Source organism: Botryllus schlosseri, chromosome 14 (genome assembly GCF_051294905.1).
Source record: "Botryllus schlosseri isolate E-star chromosome 14, Bs_hap1, whole genome shotgun sequence".
In the NCBI taxonomy this organism is placed as follows: domain Eukaryota; kingdom Metazoa; phylum Chordata; class Ascidiacea; order Stolidobranchia; family Styelidae; genus Botryllus; species Botryllus schlosseri.
The window spans coordinates 4,888,802-4,912,563 of NC_137249.1; the positions used below are offsets into that span (position 1 = coordinate 4,888,802).

At 40.4% G+C, this 23,762-nt stretch overlaps 2 protein-coding genes across 5 annotated transcripts in view; both read right to left on the reverse strand.

Annotated features, from left to right (window-relative positions):
• The window catches only part of LOC145455377 ((E3-independent) E2 ubiquitin-conjugating enzyme UBE2O-like), a 133,656-nt gene extending 123,198 nt beyond the window's left edge, over positions 1–10,458 (reverse strand). For both annotated transcript variants that reach the window (XM_080333344.1, XM_080333343.1), the window contains exon 1: positions 10,443–10,458. The gene's annotated coding sequence lies outside the window, so the exon portion shown is untranslated. The remainder of the gene's footprint in view (positions 1–10,442) is intronic.
• LOC145455378 (uncharacterized) overlaps positions 1–23,762 on the reverse strand; it is a 58,533-nt gene that overhangs the window by 11,408 nt on the left and 23,363 nt on the right. For all 3 annotated transcript variants that reach the window (XM_080333346.1, XM_080333347.1, XM_080333348.1), the window contains exons 9-11: positions 21,853–22,044; positions 9,987–10,251; positions 5,256–5,332 (exon numbers count right to left, since the gene is read on the reverse strand). In XM_080333346.1, the coding sequence (XP_080189472.1) occupies positions 5,256–5,332; positions 9,987–10,251; positions 21,853–22,044 (534 nt within the window). The remainder of the gene's footprint in view (positions 1–5,255; positions 5,333–9,986; positions 10,252–21,852; positions 22,045–23,762) is intronic.

The following is a 23,762-nucleotide window of genomic DNA, read 5'->3' on the forward strand; positions in this document are numbered from 1 at the left end:
CAAACGGTCGCATAGCTCTCAATTCGCGATGTTCAAAAGTCGGCCAACAAATATTACACCTGTAGCATCGCGACTCTATAATAACACCGCTGGAAGCGGACGCAGATGTTCGAAATACTAAACCTCATTCCGATAAAAGCCGTGGAGAAACCAGATCCTAATTCCTCGCCCAACATCAACAACAACACGGATAGTAGTTCGACATCACCTCGCCGCACTGTGACCTTGACAATGCGCTTCACGGCCGTTTGTTTGCGCATAAGCAACGCGTCACCTCGGTTGACATGACTTGGATCTAACATGAAATTCAGAACCAGTCTTGGACATATAGAAAATTTTCAACTTTTCCAAATGAGATTATAAATGTGATTATTACTACACAGTTTCTCTCACTCATTCACACTATCATTGAGAATTGCCAGAACTAGAATTAGTGCAAAGAAACATTTCGCAAATTAGATTATACTGGCATTTCGTCCTAATAAGCGTAATTGAAAACTAGAATTATCTAGTAGTCCAAGTCTGTTCGGGACATATCGATTCGTATTTGACGTATTTCGACGCAAAATAAGTTTGAGCAGAGTAGCTTTTGTCCATTTAAAAGAAATCCCTTTTACGAACGCATTAAAAAACAAGTGTACGTGTGAAATTTTTGATTTTTTGCGGCCTTACTTTGGCCATGTTCATGTTTATCAGATTGTCTCAAAGGTAATCATGGACAACAAACGATCAAATCTTGACATGAAGTTGATTGTCTCGAAATGTATATAATGAACACAAGCTACTATGATTCCGAAGCGACGGTATATTTTGTGATATCATCCGGTTTTCAATTATTATTATTATTCAATTGTCTATTGAAGTTCTGTACCGCCTAGAAGCTGTCCAACTATTTTTATTGTCACTATTCTCCCCAGTTACGACATGCCTTGAAAAAAAAAACATAATCAGGCCACCCGAGTTTATATCACTGCCTAGTGCCTATGCCTTAGGAACCACTGATCTATTGAATACTTGCATTTCTACATGGTGACGATTCGCTGTTTCTACTCGTACTTGAGTAAAATGTACAACGTTACTTTTACTTCTATACTTGAGTATAAACGAAGACAACTTTGACCATCTCTGCTCGTAATCCATCAAGGTCCTTGCGATTTGTTATAAAATAAACAGACTAAACAGAGATTTAGTATCCTAACACAGGTTGGGGGGGGGGGGGGTGAAGCGTTGAGATAGGTTACCCTATCCCTTTGTTTATGATATTCTTATAACCTATCCCTTTGTTTATGATATTCTTATGACTGTAAATTCTAGTAAGATACCCGAATATCTGTATCGAATTCGTCAAAAACTGTGTGCACCCATAATACACAAACGAAACCTTACATCATCACCTAGGGTCGAAATAAATGACTAGCACATGCGATTACATCCAAAAATATCGCGCCGCGCCGGTGAAAAATATGTAAAATTGCGTATAATTGCGCGCCCATAATTAATTGTAAATGATTTCGGAAATTCGAACCGCAACGGGAAATTGACATTGTGTCCGCGACCCTATTATTACATCACCGTGCCGCGGCGGCGTTGGGTATACCGATCGGGTACGTTTATGATTTGGCGCGTATGACGTCATAATTATGGAGATTCACGGAAAGCGCGCGCCTTTTCAACCCGAGCCGTTATTTACCTTATTATATTTAGTCGGCGTACTTTTGTAGTCGGAAATAATCATATGCGTTTACATAATTCGCAAATACAAAATGGCGTCTTCGTAAAAACAAGGCCGACCAATCGCGTTTGATTAATTGGCATCCGCGAACGACATAAACCGATATTTGAATCTCTTGAAAATCAGGCCGCGAGTTATCAATTACGATTGATTTCCATAAGTGTAACAAATCGCGAATTCTCCAATTTAAAGCAATCCAGTTACCGTAATGAATAAATATAAGCCTTGAGGAATAATACAGCGATACGGAGATTTCTAATAAGCAGAACTATTCTCGACGTATCAAAACTAATTTGAAAACGCTATTTTCGAAAAGAAAACGCTATAATGCGCCGATACGTGACATACAGTTAACAGTGCCGGCTTCAGCCGTCTATCCCAATTACCCGTACCGCTGGTAACGGATTTTGATAGGTTATCTCAAGACTTTGGAGGTCCAGAACTTGAATAGTATATATTCGTAATGAAATAAACCCGAATATTTAAGGCAGACACTCGCCAGGGGTAGACTTCATAAACTAGTAGAGGATTGAAAACAACGTTTTATATCAACAATCGTCGATTACTTCAATGTGAATGCATCATTCCGTTGTATACTGTTAGGATGTTGTATATTGGAACCGGATTTCATGTTATATTCCGGAGCCAAACCCGATTCGGAGGAACTTAGCGAATCCCCTGCAAATTTCGCATCAAGTTTCAGCCTTCCATAGTACAATGTAGTGTCGAACCGAACCTATAATTCTCGTTGATAAATTGAATTTTCGCGGAATTCAGTACTCGAAAAACCAGCAACTTATTTGAAATTCGTGCGACGCCGATTTCCCGCGCTTTTTATTTGTTGGCTACGGCAATAGTCATGTTTGTCTGAATGGGTTACGGCGTATGGGGTCCCGAGATTCAGATGACTAACAAAGTAGCATTGTAACCTTCCAAAAGGAGACTTTGCCTGGTATCAAACCGGTACAGTAGGAAAGTACCACCACGCCGTAATCAAGGGCACAATCAAAGGAAACGGGCGATTATTCATTTCGGGTTAACAGCGCTACAGCGTTCGGACGGTTACTCATTGTTTTCTTATCACCGTAATTCCAGCCTTGAGTCAGAGAAGCAACAAACAAGAAACAACGGGACGCGCCGCTTACGGTGGAAACATCGCAAATATCAGAAGCGAAGATCGATTTCAAAGCGAATCGCCTTCAAACTGCGTTGACGCACCGTCCGGGGCGGGCCTACAGCGTAAACGCGCCGCGTGGTACGGTTTAATCGGAGAAGTCCATGCACAATGTTCTTTCCAATTCTCTGCTAGTTGCTGACCACTAAGCCTGACGAGTGTCAGCCGAAAATATTCGGCTAGCCCCAGGGCTGCTCCGTAGAAACATCTCACAAATCATATTAGAATTATATAATTTCGGCATTTTGCTCCAATTATACAACTAGAATTATCTGGAATTACCTATAGTTGGAGAGCTTCTTGCAGGCACAGAACTTCAATATACAATTGCATAGTATATTCATATTGAAATAAACGTGAATGTTTTCAGCTGACACTCGTCAGGAGTAATCGTCTGCAGTTAGTAGAGCCTAGAGAATTGAAAACGCATATCAACAATTGTATCACCAAATATGACGTCACGGGCACGAAAATTCGAAAAGTGGCCTCTAATGTCAATGTGCTACTTTCAATTTTCCACTTCTGAGTGTCAGCCGAATACATCCCGGGTTTATTTGAATATAAATATATTGTTCAACAGCATATCAAATGGTTCTGAACCCCCGGGAGCCTCTTCGGCGTCCATATAATTATTAACGCAAGAAAACCGGCTATAAATATCAAAGCGATACGACGATCACGCCAGATAAAACGATTCGTATCAATTACCGTCAGTTGACAAATAAGAATACGTTAAGAACAAATAAAAATAAGCACGGTGACGCATAGTGGCGCATGCAGTGACGACGTTACGTATTTTCGAAGATAAGGAATCGCCCAAGGTATCAAACTATGGAGTGCTCCGTTAAAATCAACTACAAACATACTCTGATTTCAGATTTGTACAAACTACCAATATAGTTTGTTCACGAATAACGATCAACTGTAACTATAGTTTTTTGAGTAGTTCTAGTTGCGGATTTTGAAAATTGAGTAGTTCTAGTTCCAGTGGCTCTTTTGACAATTACGTAGTTTGTACAAGACTTGGACAACTAGAAAATTCTCAGCCTTTTCAAATTAGATTAGAGTTAGGTTTATAGCAACACATTTTTTTCCAAATTCGATTAAAATCATAATTATAGCAACACATTTTTTTTCCAAATTCGATTAAAATCACAATTATAGCAACACATTTTTTCCAAATTACATTAAAATTAGAATTATAGCTACACAGTTTTCTCGAATTAGATTAAAATTAGAATTGCAGGGCAGCTACACAGGTTTTTTTCCAAACTAGATTATAATTAGAATTATACCTACGGTTTTCTTTCCAAATTACATCATTGAATTGCAGATACACAAGTTTTTATCCAAATTAGAGCAGAATTAGAACTATACCTACCGTTTTTTTTTTCAAATTAGATTAAAACTAGCATTATAGCTACACAGTTTTTTCCAAACTAGATTATAATTAGAATTATACCTACGGTTTTCTTTCCAAATTACATCATTGAATTGCAGATACACAAGTTTTTATCCAAATTAGAGCAGAATTAGAACTATACCTACCGTTTTTTTTTTCAAATTAGATTAAAACTAGCATTATAGCTACACAGTTTTTCCAAACTAGATTATAATTAGAATTATACCTACGGTTTTCTTTCCAAATTACATCATTGAATTGCAGATACACAAGTTTTTATCCAAATTAGAGCAGAATTAGAACTATACCTACCGTTTTGTTTTTCAAATTAGATTAAAACTAGCATTATAGCTACACAGTTTTTTCCAAACTAGATTATAATTAGAATTATACCTACGGTTTTCTTTCCAAATTACATCATTGAATTGCAGATACACAAGTTTTTATCCAAATTAGAGCAGAATTAGAACTATACCTACCGTTTTTTTTTTCAAATTAGATTAAAACTAGCATTATAGCTACACAGTTTTTTCCAAATTAGATTAGAATATGAATTACTGAATAGGCGCGAACTTGGCTACTGAAGCAAGTGCATTTCATATCAACCATAGTTCATTCACATGAGCATGAGAATAGCAAATGCTGTACAGCAAGCATTTCGCACTATAAAGTTCTACTGTAGCATTTACAGTAAAAGCAGACATTAAATTGGAATTACAATTAGAGCATAGAAACCTTTCAGATATAATACTAGAATTAGGATTAGAGCAAGGAAACATTTCACGCATTAGATTACCAACATTTGGCCCTAATTAGTCTGTACTGGTTTGTACAAATCTTCCTCATTTCCTACGCTATATTGTAGGCTACATGTTTACTGCAATGGACCGTTGACTTGGTGATCTATCGAGTGCGCCGCGCGACAAACCAAACGAAACAAGCCTCACCTGGCGAATCAAAGACGCGTACGTGTACGGCGGTCTGACGTCCGCGTTCTTGTAGAATTCCTGGTTCTGGCTCAGCTCTGAAAAGCAAACGGCACAGATTGAAAACACCGACCATGATGTCACAAGTGCGGGCTGAGTAGAACTTCGCGCAGTCACGATAATGTATAATACAATACAATGCCATTTATGATACAATTGGATCGAGTCATAAACACTCACACATCTGGTGTGTATGTGTCCCTACACATCGCCCGTAATTGTAAAGATTGTAACGATAGCACGGGACACCGTTTCCTGGTATGTGTGAAAATTCTCATTAACCGACACTTGGCCGTTAAGTACGATAATAATAATATGCGAATTACGTAGAGCAATTGGATTTTTGTAATATTCGTCAGGCGGTTACGTGAGATGTCCAGCCCGATTCGGAAGAGGTATTGCGATGTTGCATATTTTGCCAGCGCGGCCCCGCACATATGACCTTCAGGTAACATGGATGCTATAGGCTACGTTGCTTGAAAGTTAGGTTCTACATTTACTTGTGAGATGTATTCATCGTTCGTACTCAAGTAGAAGTAGTGTCGTAAATATTTGCTCAATTGCAAGTGAAAATAGCGATTTTAAAGTGAGTAACAAGGTCAAGTTTTGTAGGATTAGTTTTTCCTTCAAAATCAAAACTTGATTAAATACTCCGAAAAAGTAGAAGCAATTCGTTACCGACCACCTATGGGTTCATGTTCGAAACCAGCGATTTCACAATTTCTGATACTGAACTCTTATCGTAGATCCCGAATTAAAAACACTTATACGAGGTGAAAAAGTCGACACTCCCCAATAACCAACAAGCAAGCTTCTACCACTGAATCGCCGAACAAACCACCGAATACAACTCAGCGATCGAAAGGTCACGTCGCATCACTTCATTACGGCTCCAAAGCCAACAAAATCGAATCAGTAATCGCTAGATTCGCGCTAAAAGACGCCTCGAAAATACGCGGGTTGCAATCCGTGTCGTTTAAAATTCGGTTTTAAACACAAATAGATCCGGGCCAATGCAATTTACATCGAGCGGCCGCCGGTCGTCTGGCGGTAGAAGGCTTTTTTCGAGCATTTTTCGACGAGCCACGCTTTTTGCGGTGTTTGTTTGCGGCCCGCCCTTGGGAATAGACGCGTAGCGCGCCGTCAACGCGACATCAGTAACGATACACTTTTCAGATGCGTTTCGAGGGCGCGAAAGTCGGTTGCATTATTTATGTAGTGGCCGTGTCAGAATGCATTATTTACGATCCGCGCGCGGAAACCAGGTAAACAAAAACATTTGCGGGCGCGGGACAACAAACAAATCCGCGGGGCCAGGACACAAACAAGATTAGGGCCACGGATAAAACGCGAAACGAGAAGCATACAATTGAATCAGATATTTGTATTACATAAACCCGAATATTTTCGGCTGACACTCGTCAGGGGTAAACGTTCGCAACTAGTGAGAATTGGAAGGAACATTGTATATCAACAATCGTATCACAAAATATGACAGATCTTTCTCGAGGTTCTAATTTGCAAAAAAAAGAGTAAATTACGCACGATTCCGCCGTTATGACAGAATCTACACACACGCGAATTGGATTCTTGTTAACGTCCCCCTCAAAGTAAATTAAATTGAAAAAATTATATACATTGTGACATAATCGAAACTCCAACTGACTGGTGCCCACAGCAATAGCACCCGCTAAAGTCGCCGAAAAGTATGTTATTAAACAGAGTTCGGTCATTCCTGATCACTATAATCCATTTTAACGCGAGGTCCGAGGGTTCAAGAACTGGTTTTAATTGGCCCGTGGAAACCCATGTTGAAACTTCAACTATAAAACCACATTGAACATGAAATTTATGCCCTTTATTTTGTCTTGATTTCATTGCTCACCGCTCAATTACCCTTCAAATGTAGGATTTTGCGTTAAATACGGTTTAGAAACACTGCTATAATACATCAGTGGTTGATCAGTTGATCAAATCAATCCGCGATTGTGATCGATACGCACACTGCGCTACGCGTGCAGCGGAAAGGAGTTTCGTCCCCATCCGGCGTACGCAGGATATCACGGTATCGGTCAAGAAGGATGATTTTATTAACGCCGGTAATTATGTGGAAAGACGAAAAGGCGAGATATCTCCTATCGCGCGGCCCACGCCAATGACTAAGCCAGAGAGCATTTCAAACGACAGACAAGCCCCTGGTCCTTGTGCTGGGAATCAATTGGTTTTTATGACTTCTTGTATTAATTATATCAAGTCACAGTTACATTGAATGCTATATATAGCATATTTGAATAAAATATTGGGAAGAGTTGCCATCGACATGGATTAAAACTAAGGACAGCCAAAAACCTCGAAATTTGAAATTGGTAAACTGATGACGAAAAAAGGTCCTTATCGCGGCCTCAGTGTCAAAAATAAGGTCACTCGTGAAAATAAGAAGAAATCCTAGAAATTGCAACGTTTTTTTAATAAGGCCAAATCCCAGAAATAAATTCAATGTGGTTTTATAAGACATTTATACGATTGTTGATACACAAGGTTCCTTCCAATTATCGACGAGATGCTGACGATTGCCCCTGACGAGTGTCAGCCGAAAATATTCGAGTTTATTTCAGTATGAATATATTATTCAGTTGTAAGACATTTCTCTTCAAAGTAAGGACAAATATCAAAAATAAGGACAATGCAGTTTATAAGTCATTCGAAATAAGGACGGGATGGCAACCGCGGTTATATAGCACGAAAGCATAAAGCAAAATCAACTTTGTTCCCAACTTGATTATCACTGGTTATCACATTTTAAAATATTCCACGAATACCGAAAATCACACTCCGATGATTGTTCCGAGCGTTGAGCAGGTAGGCGTGCCTGTTTACGCGCGCAATCTAAAATTAATAAAAGTGTTCCAGCGCCGCGAAAAAGCATAATGCGGGCGATCATTGAAATTCGCATCGCAAACAATGTAATTTCGCGTTTCCCCATCCTCAGATTAACCCCCGCTGCGCCCGAAGAAGACGAACCATCATTTGCGCGGGGTGAGTAGAAAGCGAGCGTGTAGCGGAGGGTTAATATTTCAAAGAAATTTCGTGAACGGAAACGAATCATCACAACGCGTCGATAATAACAGCAGGACCGAATCGCGCTAAACAAAACACAAATGTAAATAAGGGCGTTATTACACTAAGATGTAGCGCGTCGCGCGCATCGATCGTCAAAATGCGTTGCTACGGGCGGTTGCGCGACATTCTGGACCTAGTCTTGCCTGGGAAACTGAAAACTATCAAGTAGAAGCGCTCTAAAACTCAACAACTTGAAGAAGTAGTGCGAGTAGGCCGAATGAAGTAAAAGTAATTCATTACCGACCACATCTGCAGTTGAGCATGTGTAATTTCAGCATGCGACACTTGACCTCGTGCATGTGACTTTATAACCCAAAAACCAACCAGAAACCCATCCCTGGCCCGCAAATTTACTATTGACCGAACCCTAAACCAACTTTAATCCTAACCGAACCCGAAATGTAACCCTAACCCCAAGTGTAACGTACATGCTCAAGTGCGCTTACTCTTGCTCATATGGCCACTATTTTTTTTCCAAATTTCACCCGCCAGTTGAAAAATTGTTAGGTTGCCCCCAAAAAATCGTTGCTAAACAAATTCGGGTCAATTCCGACCCGTAGCAGCGAAGTTATCGGAGTTGAAAACTCCTCATTTTTCGCTATGGAAATGCAAATGTCCACCTGTTGTTGTAAAGGGCCGGACTATCTGCTTAAACCAGTGTAAACCGGTCGCGCGTCTGCGCGCTGTCCGAACGCATTAAAGCGCGCGTTTAATGGCGTCTCATTCATTATTAAAGGTGGCGAAGGAATCCCGCAAAAACTAACAGCTTACCGGCAAAAAGTCGCCCGGTTTTAAATCAGCTTCTAGCGGCGTGATTTGTAAACACTCGCCGCTTCAAAGTGCCCGGGTGATTTATATGTTGTAGCGGAAAAACAAAAAAAACAACACGCGAGCGACGGAATCGATTCGAGTGTATAGGAAATTGCGATGGGCCGTGTGCGTCACGCGGAGCCATTTCGCCACTAAATTGATCGACAATGTTTATATAGCGATTCGCATATATATATATGTTACGAATCTCATGCCTACAAAATTAACACGTCTTGTACTAGTATTATTATGTAGTGAATAACCATTCAGCACCACGGATAATATCTATCGAAATTACGAATAGGATCCTGGGTTGATGGGGTGCAAATGACGCTGATTCCAGAAGTAACGCTTTCTCCCGTTATCGCCACAAGACTTGGGCAGCTACATAATTCCTATGTTTAACTAGACTAATTAGAGCGAAATGCCGCTTATCCAATTTTAGTATAATTTGTGAAATGTTTCAATACTCTAGTTTTAGAAATCAGAAACTACAAGTAGAACTACTACAAAATAACAGTGGTCAGCTCATCTTCAACTATAACTAGATTAGTAGTTAGTACAAATCTGAAATCAGAGTATCGTGGGTTTGATGTTAACGGAACAGTCTGATTTGATACGAACTGAACTTGATTTTTGTTGTAATTCTGTTTATTTCAAGTGTTTGCGAATTCAGAAATCCTAATTGAAATCTAATTCGGAAAACCTGAAATTTCCTAGAGAAATGAATCGCGGCTTCATGGTACCCAAAACAGCACGAACCTGCAGATATCGGCATCGTGTTCGAGTGTCGCCTTCGGGAAGACTGCTGTTGCATCATGGCGGCGTTTTCCCGCGCGTTCATGCTGTTGGACTGGAAGTGCGAAGCCATGCTAGGCGGCGAGTGAGACATCGACCCGGGCAGCATAGAGGCGGGAAATCCGTTCGGGCTGGACGGGAGACTCATGCTGGAACCGGCCGCCGCGTTTAACATGCTGCCCGCCACGGAGTTGAACATGGGGCCCATTAGATGCGCTCCGGACTGCGTCTGAAAAAAATACAGTCTGATAACCACGCTATTCTATATATACATGGATTTGGTAATACTACTGTTGATATACAATATTATTTCCAAATGTTCGGGTTTATTTCAATATGAATACATTATTCAATTGTATATTGAAGTTCTGTACGCCCAAAAAGTCTCTTTAAACATAGTTGCTTGTTTATGACTAGTACCTTGATACAACCAAATACTCCACTTATGCCTAAGACCAGAGGCAGTCAAATCATAACCGCTGGAGCAAGCAGTACAATAGACAAAACATACTGAGCACATCAAAAAAGCACTACTAAGTTACTGACCACCTCCGTTAAGAACTCGGAAATGAGGTGAGGATCTATACAATCTCACAATACTAGGAAAACTTAACGACAATGATTTGCATGCAAAGCTAGCACACGCATGCTAACTCTAACAAGAACGCTCCAGGCCGCCTTGAAGTCTAATCAACGAAACCGAGTCGTCACCCGATATCTGTCCCGCAACATCGCTATGAATCATTTCGCGCCAGACAGGCAGCGGCATCGCAAACGCAAAAAGCAAGTAGTTCTGCACATTGACCCTGTGACTTCACTATTTCGAAAACAGGGCCTGTCGCTAACCGCGGTAATGATTGATGAGGTGAGGTCATGTATGCGATAGCGAGATTTCTGCGCGACAAAATCTGTAGCCGCTGAGCAATTACTTTTTGGAAAACAAACCGGAGCTGTTGCGTATCATAATCCGCGCTACGAAAACACGGCCCGCGCGCTAAAAATAGTTTTTCTCACGCGGCCAGACCGTTGGAAAGCGAACTCCAGATCGCCTACTACGGAGGAAGTAAATAAGTTCAGAATTCAGCTATAAACGACATGCCATTATTCAAGTCCCCTGTGCTATTATGTTATCACGGTAGCGCCCCCTCCCATTTCCCGGGTCGTTTATATCCCGCTCTCTGGTCAGTAATGACCACGTATTAGCTTTGAAAACGTCGAGTAAACATTGTACATGGATCGGCTTCGGACTTGATATCAATGGGATTCTCATTTTTACTCATTTTCGGATTACTATTTTAAAGATTAGACCCGAAATAAGATTCCAACTCGTAAATAATAAATAGGTTCATCTTTTGAAATGCACTCCCGAAACGTATTGGGGGCCCTGGACTACCATCTACCAGCTTTCTAACTGCAAAATGAGCCCCATCGAATTAGTAGGCCGTGTTACGATAGTGTAGAGTTTTTTCGAGTACTGAACTTATCCGCTCCTTGCCACTGAGATGTTAATTTATCAAGGAGAATTATAGTTTTAATACTATTTTCCACCGTGGAAGCTGTAAACAAAGATTGGTCGATTGTAGCATACGAAACATTGTGTGTGTGTCTTGGGCAGATGAAAATATAATCCGACGATTATTGATTATTGATTGATTATATGGTCGAAAAATACCAAATAATCTTAAATGTGATGTAGAACTGGGATCATAATTTGTGATAGCATAAAAGGTACATATCTCAACCTGGCACGACATTCACAGTGTAGTGATATTCTAATATACTTTATTCAGAATGGAATCACACATGTACCCTTCTTAGAGCGATGCACATTATTGCGTAATAGCTGACAGAAAGGGAATTAAAGCATTTGTTTCTCGATGTACATTGTACAATGTACACAGCGGCGAGAACGTCATGGTTTCATTTTCGGGAGCAATATCGCCGGTGTTACTGCTCCCATTGTGGCAGACTCACAGCACAGCACGTATGCGTTCGCCTCTTGAAATTTTCCAGGCGTCGCACTCGGTATGTCGAGTGTTGTTGTCAATTTCGTACGACAACAGACTTTGCGATAAAGAGTACGCGTCGCCAACATACAGTCAACAAAATCCCCAAGCACTCCAGCCTTTCGAGGATATCTGCTGTAAGCCTTCGCGAACCGTTGTTTTTGTTTGCTACTCGCGAAGACCGCGTTCGACACGAATGATTTGTCGGCGTGTGTTGACGGAAAGCGTTGACATTGCGCCATTGAATCGGGATATGGTTAGTTAACGGACTGAAAACACACTCGTACTCTATCACAACGCAAAATATTCCGCACATTCAAATACGAATAATAAGATTACAAGCGTTACTTGCTTCAAGCGATATTCACTCAATGAAGACACTATCCATAGGCGGTCAGTAACGATGTACTTTGCCAGAGTTTAAGTAAGTAATTGTCACAAACCCTCATACTCAAACTCAGTCATAACGCAAAAAATCATTCCGTGGATTCAAATATCAGAGATTGCGAACGTTACGCGCTTTAAGCTATATTCACGAAATGGCGAAACTGCCGCACAGGTGGTCAGTACGAAATTACTTTTTGGACTACTCAAGTAGTTTCTGCCTAATTGCATTAATTTATTATTTCATTTATTTATTATAATTTTAGACTACTTCCACTTCTACTTCACCGTTTTCAGTCGTTTAGGGAAAACAAGGATTACAAATTTACTTCTTTACTTTCAAATGACCATAAATTTACGTCAGCTCTACGTACTTCAGTATCAAGGATGGCAACTAGGGTTGTTCACAAATCTAAAAAAAAATCCGGATTCCGGGGATTCACTGATCAAATTGGTAGGTTGCCTAAACAAAACGCTGCACACCAAATTTGGCTCGAGTCCAACCAGTAGAAGCCTCCGCAGAGCTAATTGAAAATTTTGTCCCAAGCAAGATTCGCCCAAGCAAGTTTCACATCTGGATAAACCATACCAATGAAAAAGGCCAAACGTAATCAAGCACTGCGGCGCTAAGTCTCCCATTATTAATCACTCAATAAGCATCTGCGGCTCTCGTGCGGCCTGTTTGTTGGCGCAGCTTTTCATTACGCGGCTCGAGACGGAAGGTCACGTCTGAGAGGGCCGAGAACAATCGCGGACACGCAGTCCTCGCAGCTACAAAGTTGTTAAGCGCAAACAAACACACACAACAAAAGAAACTTGAATCAACAACTGGCGAAATTGACGCCCTCGACAAATCTTTACCACCGGAACGGCACAGCTGCCGCGTTGAATCCAGTATTATTACAAGGATTCAATATCGTTGCACATGTACACTGGGGCTGTTCGAAATATGGAAAATTTCAAAAATCCGGCGTTGTATAGTCTCATTCTGTAGATTATTAGTAGCGATGTCCGAGTAAGTCAAAAAGTGAGCATTCTAGGCAGAGTTTTGCATTAAAAAAACTAACAGATGTCAAGTATACACATAATGAGCAATTAGCAAGTTGTCAAAACATACTCGAGTGCTCCGAAAAAGTAGACTGACTTTTCGAGTAGTTCCAGTTCTAGCTGTGAATGCTGAAAAGTCAGTAGTTCTAATTCTAGTTACGGATTTCGAAAAGTCAGTAGTTCTAGTTCGAAATGTGAGTTTGAAAATTGAGTAGTTCTAGTTCTAGTTGTGCGTTTGAAAAATGAGTAGTTCTACTTCTAGTTATGGATTTTGAAAAGTGAGTAGTTCTAGTTCTATTTGTGAGTTTGAAAAATGAGTAGTTCTACTTCTAGTTGTGGATTTTGAAAAGTGAGCAGTTCTACTTCTAGTTGTGGATTTTGAAAAGTGAGTAGTTTTAGTTCTAGTTGTGGATTTTGAAAAGCGAATAGTTCTAGTTGTGAGTTTGAAAAATGAGTAGTTCTAGTTCTAGTTGTGGATTTTGAAAAGCAAATAGTTCTAGTTCTAGTTGTGGATTTTGAAAAATGAGTAGTTCCAGTTCTAGTTCAAGATGCGAGTTTTGAAAAGTGAGTAGTTCTAGTTCTAGTTATAGTAGTGGATTTTAAAAAGTGAGTAGTTATAGTTCCAGTTCTAGTTGTGGATTTCGAAAAATAAGAAGTTCTAGTTCTAGTAGTGGATTTTGAAAAATGGGTAGTACTAGTTTCTCATTATGAAAATCCAGCAGTTTGTACAAGCTTTAATGCGAGGCATGCCACATTTATTCACGCCTAAGCACTTCCCACGCGGGCCTTCCATTTTGGCATTTCCAACGCTGAAAACTCACGACATTACTAATTTCAAGCACCTGTCTCGTAACTCATACCATCATAAATTAATGCGGTGACTGTTTGCGACGCGCTAAATAATTCCCAGCAGCGCTATTGCGTTTGACGAATTACATAGCGTCGGTGGTCCCTGTGTACAAGCAATTGGAGAAGAATCACTTCGCAGAAAAAAACGTATACTGCTGATCTTGCACGCGAGACGCAATTTGATTACATGCAAGTCTGCGACGGCCAGGATTATGTATGATGTCAAGACGCTAACACTACAAAAAGAAACGGCTTATATCGCGTGTGGCGCAGACTAATTACAGCAATGTTTTCTTCGCCAAATATGTATTATTCGCGGTCGGATGTCTCACGCTTGCGAACACCTGTTGGGCCTATGTCTAATCAAATGATCGGTGTACTTATAACTAAGGCTACCGAGAGGTTTCCGGGCTTCACGCGGTGCAAGCCGTCAGGTGTGTTACGGCTATACCCGGTTAATTCTCGTGTAGGACAAAGATCTGGTGGCATTAACTTGTGACTCGTAAATCGGGTTAGCATCTACAGACCAAAACGATAAACTATATCCTTATGCTTTACGAGTGAAACTACAGCAGCTGGCCAAGATAGATGGGCTAATAATGGCTGGTATGCGGAGACAGTGTATACATAACGCACGACAGACAACTTTATGCAATTTCAAAGAAATATTGCGAGTTCTTAACAAACATCATCCATCTTTAACCTTCTTGCTGTCAAAGCTGAATCCAATCCCAATAAACCATCGTATGTAAATGCATTTAACGTGTATTGCAAACACTGATCTTGACACTTCATCAGGAACATTATGTAATATAGTACGATGGTCTGTTGGTCGCTTCCGTAGCATTGTTGCATTTGTATGAGCGATAGACATCGAGAAACCTTGAATATTCCACACAATGCGTTAGGTGGGTGAATACACGCGAATGCATTATGCTGACATCTAGGTCGCAATACTATATTAAAACTCCAACGTTACAAATTACAGGGTATAAGCCACGGTCGTAATTAGTTGAGTCGCGATTTTTTTGGGATTCGACTTGAATCGAGTCATTTTATTAAAATACCGAAATGACTCGAATTGAGTCAATTTGTGTATTGACTCAACTTGTACTAGATTCGTTGGGCATGACTCGTCCAAGTCAAATGACTCGATATTCGGACGGCCAAGGCAGGCATTTCATTGTAACTTCGAAGAATAATAAAATCACCACAACACTATGACTCGGACTCGACCCTCTACTCACTGACTTGGACTCGGACTTGACTCGGTGGTGAATTGAAAATGACTCGACTTGACTCGAGTCAAAACTATAAAAGTGAGGTTGACTTGTGACTCGGAACCTTGCGACTTGGTGACAACCCTGGTAAAAGCATTCATTTGGTTTCGTGTGTGTGATGTGACACTAGCCAATCTTTAAATCACGCTGCTAACTTGGTCATCACTTTTATACGAGTGTTCGCAATAGTAATCGTTATTGTGGACAAGTCCTATCATCATAATCCAACAGTCTTACGACTCATTATTGATCTCTGTGTAAGCCCATTTTTTAAAATAATGTAATCAGATCAACAACATGAATACTTACGATAATTCCTTCCCAACACCCAAAGCGCGCGTTAACTATACCACAAATACACATTTCCCGAACTCGATCCAGATTGGATCGGATGTCAACCGCTTAGTGGTAGCGTAATTCAACAGATACAAAGAAAAATAAACACCGCCAAGTCCGAAACGTTACACAGTAATTAGTAAAACATAACGATCGCTTTTCCCGAAGTACTACTCGAAGACGCAGCCGCAAAGACTTGAAAATCACTCAAGAAATTGAACAAACAAACACATATCGGTAGAGCTGCAACTATCAGAGGCAGAGGCGGCCTTTATCCGCCGCAAATCATTCTATTACAAATCTTTAAACTAATATCGCGTACTGTAAAATGATTGGATGGTCATCATATTTACGTAAGACACATAAATCCGACTGTGTGGTCTCGCCATACGTTATTATCACCAAATTATGAAGTCTTTCAGATTAGGTCCGATAATGCCAACACACTTCAAATCGTGGCTATCGTGGTCGGGATGAAAATTACGGGTATCCCGATAACGATAAGTATCCATCACTTAGACCTGGACAACTAGAAAGATTTCAGTTTTTCTAAATTAGATTAGAATTATCATTACAGTGATACATTTTTTGCCAAATTCGTCTAGAATTATAGCTACACGTTTTCCTTTTCAAATATTATTAGAATTAGAATTACTGAATTCCTGAAGATTTGGAAATCAGAGAGAAAAAACATCAAATCAGCGTCATTAGCATGATAATGGCAAATGTACGTACAGCAAGCTTGGCTCATTTTGCACCATGTAGTTCTCCTGTAGCATTGTCAGAAAACCCAAAATTGGATTAGAATTAAAATTAGGTCAAACATGGCCTACTAGTGGTAGGCCATGGGTCAAATAAACATTCCACAAATTAGATTAGAATTAGATTACCGACATTTCGCTCCAATTAGTGAAATTAGGCAACTAGAATGATCTAGTAACTATTTGTTTATATTTTTGGTATTTCTGATACATTTAGGCCTAGCAGAAGCCAAATTATAGGACAATTCCAGCCGAGGCTCAATCAATAGCATAGTCAACGGTCATCCCATACCCCGTAAACATAATAATGCATATGCGGACAGTGGTTACAGGCCAATTTGCATGGTACATCACTACACAAACACCGATATGGAAATAAATCAGATGATTTGTGTGCGGGATGGAATATGTCACACGCGTTATTCACATCTGTATAACTATTAACCAAGCCACTCTATCAGGCACCATCCCACAGAAATAATTGAGAAACTGAGGCGGAAAAGTTGAAATTCAACAAGGTTTCTAGGTTTATCGCATCAAAAAACGTTTACGAACGTGGATATTCGTGTTACAAGTAGTATAATTGGAATAAAGATAGACTTAGGTATACATCACGCGCATAACATAGATATCTTGTAATCTCATACGCCTTATAAAACGCAAGCGCGCGCATGATGATACAGCCTGTGTAGGCGCACACACCGACACAACATGCAAATAAATATTGCATGCCTTGTTTTTCTCAGTCGCGCGGCGACACGCCATTGTTTACCCGACGCGGAAAAACAACTTTGTGGGACGATATGCAAACTTGAGCAAGTCTCGACAACAAAAAAATGAAACGTCACCTCCGCATCGCGCGACTTCCTTTCCTAGATTTTGCATCGTGCTAGAAAGGCATAATTTGGCGCGAGGCTTTTCGGATAATACATTGTGTACAAGTCCGTATCGTACATTTCTGAGTTGCCTGTATACATCTGTGTTGCCAATGGCAGTACCAACTTAATTACTCATAAAAGTATAAGTACTTTGTTACAGACCACATCTGTAACTAACTGTCTTGCCAATGACGCCTGTCATCAGAATGTGGGGCCAGTGTATCTAAAAAGCCTGCAGCAAAAGTCGCAATCTGCCAATCTGGTAAAACCAAAACAAAGGTATGGGGCTTGCTATGATTTTGATTACAGCAGTCCAAACACTATGCAGAAAAAACACACCAGACATATTAGTGCACCAGCGTGAACTAGACGTGCACAAACTATTAATATAGTTAGTTGACGGTCAGCTACTATTTTTGGTGTAGTTTTACTTCTAGTTGCGGATTTTGAAAAGTGAATAGTTCCAGTTCTAGTTCTAGTTGCGGATTTTGAAGTGTGTAGTTCTAGTTCTATAGTTGCGGATTTTGAAAAGTGCATAGTTCTAGTTTTAGTTCTAGTTGAGGATTTTGAAAAGTGAATAGTTTCAGTTCTAGTTGCGGATTTTGAAAATTGAATGGTTCCAGTTCGAGCTGTGAGTTTTAAAAAAATGAGTACAATTCCAGTTCTAGTTGCTAGTTTTGAAAAGTGAGTAGTTCTAGTTCTAGTTGCGGATTTTGAAATCCAGTAGGTTGTGAACTCAACTGGCGAAATACCAATTCCCTCCAGTACCCATGACGTTTGAAATTAACCAAACAATCTATACTTCTACGGTAGGTTGTGATCTTTTCGCCTCTATTGATATTTTTGTTCAAGTGCCGCATCCCCGCGTTAATTAGCTGTATTTGAACCCGCATTCTTAAGAGTCGCGGCGATTTAATTCGACTTTACAAACCGTCATTGTCGCTCGGGTAATTGCCCGAATCACAAAACCGTTAAGATCATAACTTGAAAACAATAACATTTCTGCCAAGCGCGGCACTTGATCGCAACGAAAGTCTTTTGAAGGCGGCCCGCGTAATAAAGGTAGACAAGCATTCATTGTCGCGACCGTTGCTAGGTTTAGAAAAATAATCATGCGCGCTAATTGCTTTCATCTTTCGTGAAAACACAACAAGCGGAAAACTAGCCTCCTTTGGGCGGCCTGTATTTTTTGGATGCCTCTCGAAAATGTAACTTCGAATAGCAGTTCTCAGCTATTTGCTGAAGATTACCCTGACGAGTGTCAGCTAAAAATATTCGGGTTCATTTCAATAGTATTCAATTGCACATTGACGTTCTGTATCTGCGAGAAGCTCTTTATATAGCAAGAACAGTTTCTAAATTCAAATTCAAGTTTGCAAAGCATGTACCGTTTGCACTGATGCCTGTCGATAGTGATCAACAATACTGAGTACAAGACGTTATGGAATGCAAATTCACTATAGCAGGCTCAATGCGATAAAACATCGACAGCGACAAGGAACTTATGAGAGCAAACAATTTCAGCGTGGCGCCACCCTGTGGTTACACAGCAGACTTGGTCTCAACGAGATGCAGGAAATCTAATTCTAATCTGGTTTCTGATTTTCCCGAAAATACTACTGGGGAACTGTATACCATAGTGCGAAACGAGCCAAGCCTTGTCTGCAGGCTTTTCCCATTGTCGTGCTTATGAATATGAATTCCGATTTGATATGAACTTGAGTTTTGTTGTATGTCTTTCTAATTAGGAAGTTCATTCCATTGTGAAATGTGAGTTCAGTACTTCTAATTCCAATCTAATCTGGAAAAACTGTGTACTTGTGTAGCTATAAATATAATTTTAATCCAGTTTGGAAAAGCTGAAATTTCCAACTCTGGAACGCAGCTTCCAAAGCGTGGCGACCCCACGGTATAATATCCGCCCTAACAGAAGAAGCTCACGAAATTATCATTTCCGACACAGTCGTAACCTACAAGCGTTACGAGCAGCGAGTCCTATTCGAACGAGAGAAGAAAACAACAAATATCTCCCGAGACAAGATGTGCGCGCGATTTGAACAAGTCAACAAATCTCATTCAAGGCCTAAAGTACTTCCTCTTGTAATGATCGTGTAGTGGGTCCTTTCTTTCGCGGGAAATCGACGAAAAAAGATTTTACGCACTAATTCAAAATATTATCAAAGCCACGTTAATGCTCGCGGGCGCGAATCGAATTAGCCAAGACGCATCACCGACATAGGCGTTTTATCGTTGAAGGATGAACCCACAGTAATCGCGTTAGCAACAGTACCTAACACGCAGCGCAAGAATGTTTGGAAACAGCTGATACGACCGTAAGACGCATATCCTCCAACACGCATTTTTTTGCTCGTTTACTCCGATCGGCGTGCTTTAAAGCGGTTTCAAATTGGCTATTAATAGCGTGTTGGGCGTAAACAATGCGGTCGACGTCTATCCGGGTGAAACGGGTCCAAGCGAAAAAAACGACATTACAGCGGTCAGTCCGGTTATCAAAACGCCAAAAAAACGCGGTAACACGAGACCGGCTTTCGGTGTCTCATGCTGGGCGCGAACCGGTGAACTTTACAGTCAAGATTATGCATCAACACAAACACATCGACAAAAGACAGGCAGCTTCATTTGCTAAACACTCTTCCTGACTGACAAATGCCGAGACAAAGTCACGTTTGTTGATTTTAACACACGGTTCAACTCATCTCATTACGTCACGCTCCAAATCGCGCGCGCCCAGCCAGCTTTTTCAGCCCGAGATATTACCAGCAAAAAGGCGCACCCCACTAAAAGGGCGGGCTCAACAAGCGGATATAACAGAGCGTCATAATTCATAGCCCTGTATGATATCCAATTACGTGCGATATATGTTATGTTAACATTCAAAGTCATAAGTGGCGAGATACGGTAAACAAATTACGGTTGATACTGCTAGCTCTGCTAGCTGAGCATCGGTAGCATCCGGTTACTGTATTTATTATTGTTATTATATTTACATTGCTGACGTTACAGATACTGGCTGGGTCAGTTACGACACATATGATGAATCTTCTGTAAGCAACCAGCGTATTACCGTGGTGATAATACTTGTGCGAACAAAAAGCATATATCGGCTTTTATAACAAAAGGACCGGGCGGAAGTACACTCACAACTCATATTATATCCCAGAAAGCTATATTGTGACGTCATCTTTTATTTCACTAATTTGGAAACAACTGTGCAGCTCTAATTCTAATCTTCATCTAATCTGGGAAAAAATAAACTGTTTGAACAGCTTCTTGGAGGTACAGAACTTCAGTATACAATTGAATAGTGTCAGCCGAAAATATTCGGGTTTATTTCAATATGAATATCCTATTCGAAAAAACCTGTGTATTATAATTCTAATTTTCATCTAATCTGGCAAAAACTGTGTAGCGATAATTCTAATTCTAGAATAATTTGGAAAAAAAGAGTGTAGCTTCAATTCTAATTCTAATTCAAATCTAATTTGTAAAATGTTCCTAGGCTCTAATTTTAATTCGAATCTAATTTCTGGCCATCCTGCAAATGCTACAGGAGAAATTCGTAGTACGAAACGAGCCAAGTTTGCTGAACAGACATTTGACATTCACGTGCTCGCGGGAATGAACTCTCTGATTTATACGAACTGATCCTGATTCAATTCCAAGTTTCCGCGGATTCAGCAATTCTAATTTGCGAGCAAGTGAAAAGTAATTACTCCAGGCGTATCTTTTCACAAAATACCGAATACTGTAACCGCTTGAGTACGCAACATAGTCAAGCGAAACCTACTTGATTACTTCGCAAACGTAAAAATACTTCCTTACACACAGCCTCATAAACAGGACTTAGCCCATTGAACACGATCTTAAAACGGGTTCTATACCAATACCGAGAAAACCATCACCGAGAATGGACACCACCGAGAATGGACATTACCGAGAATGGCCAATGTCAAGAATATAGCTTACTGGGACTTTACGTTGTCGAGAAATTTATACCTGAGCATCGATACCGAATGTGGCGACGCCGTGATGCGCACACACGACCTGTGCATATGCATAACATGCCTGCATTGCATATATTGCATTCTCGGTAATGCCCATTCTCGGTGGTGTCCATTCTCGGTAATGTCCATTTTCGGTAATGTCCATTCTCGGTGGTGTCCATTCTCGGTAATGGCATTCTCGGTAATGGTTTTCTCGGTATTGACCGGACACCCTTAAAACTACCGCTAACGAGCGCTCTAGCTACTATCAAAAATTTCACTCACCAAAGGATGCGACATGAGCGACAGTTCCGATTTCGGGAATGCCGGCGCGGACCGTTCCGATCGGGAGTTGTCGTCCGCGTCGTGGTTCCTGCCGGACTCCCGGTCCTGATGACTGTGAATCTCTTTCGCCTGGTCTTCCATACTGTGCAAGTGTGTCATCATGGAGCTTAATCGCTCCCGCTCTTGATTCAACTGTGAAGAGCAATTCAAGATATTGAACTTGGTATCGTGATAACATGGACGATCTGGTTGGCGATAGACAGCTACAAAATATTCAGTTTTTTCCAAGTTGGACTACAATTAGAATTATAGCTACACAGTGTTTCCAAATTATATAAGAATTACTGAATTCTCAAAAAATCATAAATTGAATTATATTCTGAGCTAAAAGGAAATACAAGAGAAATCATGTTCAGTTCATATCAATCCAAACTTCATTCGCATATGAGCACGAGAACGACAAATGTCTGTACAGCAAGCTTGGCTCTTTCCGCACTATTCAGTTCTAATGTAGCATTTTCGGGTACATCGGAAATTACATTAGAACTAAAATTAGAGCATAGAAACGTTTCGAAAATTAGATTAGAATTATCGGCATTTTGCTCTACAACTACAGACAACTAGAATTATCTGGACCAAATTTACTTTCTGAAACTACTTACACTTTTCGTTTTCTGCTTTCCAAGTTCGCAACTATTATACTTGTAATTGACGGTGACGTCATATTTTTGGATACGATTGTTGATGTACAATGTTCTTTTCAATTATCTACTACTTGCTGACGATTACCCCTGACGTAAGCCGAAAATATTCAGATTTATTCCAATATCAATATATTATTTACTTGTTATTGAGTGAAAATTTACAGCGTTATACTTCTACTTGGGTAGCAATTCTGGCTGCTGTGAGTCAGCCTGTAGCATCCGTCGTTTATTACGAGTTTTATGCGCCGCGCGCAAACCGCCCCCTCGCCCACCACACGAATACACACCGATTTTGATACAGTGCCTTTGTCAAAATGAGTGATCATAACATAACGCCAGTGTAAATTTGCACGCGCTTGTCACCATGGCCATGTTGTCACTTATGTGGCCCGCAAACCGACGGCCCCAACCCACAGAAAAGGCGGAAAGTCGGCGACCCTGATGCCACATGAGATAATCTACATTCAGATCTATTTCCATCATACCAAAGGAAACATCGCCAGAAAGTAACAAAGGCAGACAGTTCCCTCGCAACAGAATGCAGTTAAACGGTGACTTTTATGCGTAAATAAAAACGTTCAATTTCTACAATACACAGTAAGCGTCGTAGCAAGGGGGGCAAAAGGCACCTAAGCACACTTCAAATTTTATTGGGCCTTGTGACGTAATGCATATTAACCACCTCACATAAGATTTGAATGTTGAAGACATTGATGAAATATTTTCAGCCTGGCTACAACTGGGCCCACGGGCCCAAGTCCGTAACTATCTAGTTCGCTATAGAGTTGTTGATACCTAAATCCCGCTCGTTGGTTATCAGGTAGCAGTAGAAGGAAAGTCTCAGATTTCTACTCGAGTAGAAGTAAAAGTACAGATTTTAAACTGATTTCTACCAACTACGAGCAAAAGTAGCAGACTTGTACAAACTACTAAATTTTCAAAATGCGACACTAGAACTAGAACCACTCATTTTTCAAAATCCGCAACTAGAACTACTCGCTTTTCCTATTTCAAAATCCGCAACTAGAACTGGAACTAGAACTACTCACTTTTCAAAATCTGCAACTAGAACTAGAACTACTCACTTCTCAAAATCCGCAACTAGAACTAGAACTACACACTTCTAGAACTTCTAAAAAAAAACATTAGTTAGTTAGTTGTCCGTCAACAATCTAAACGGGTAGTATGTGCAAGTCTGAAAAATAG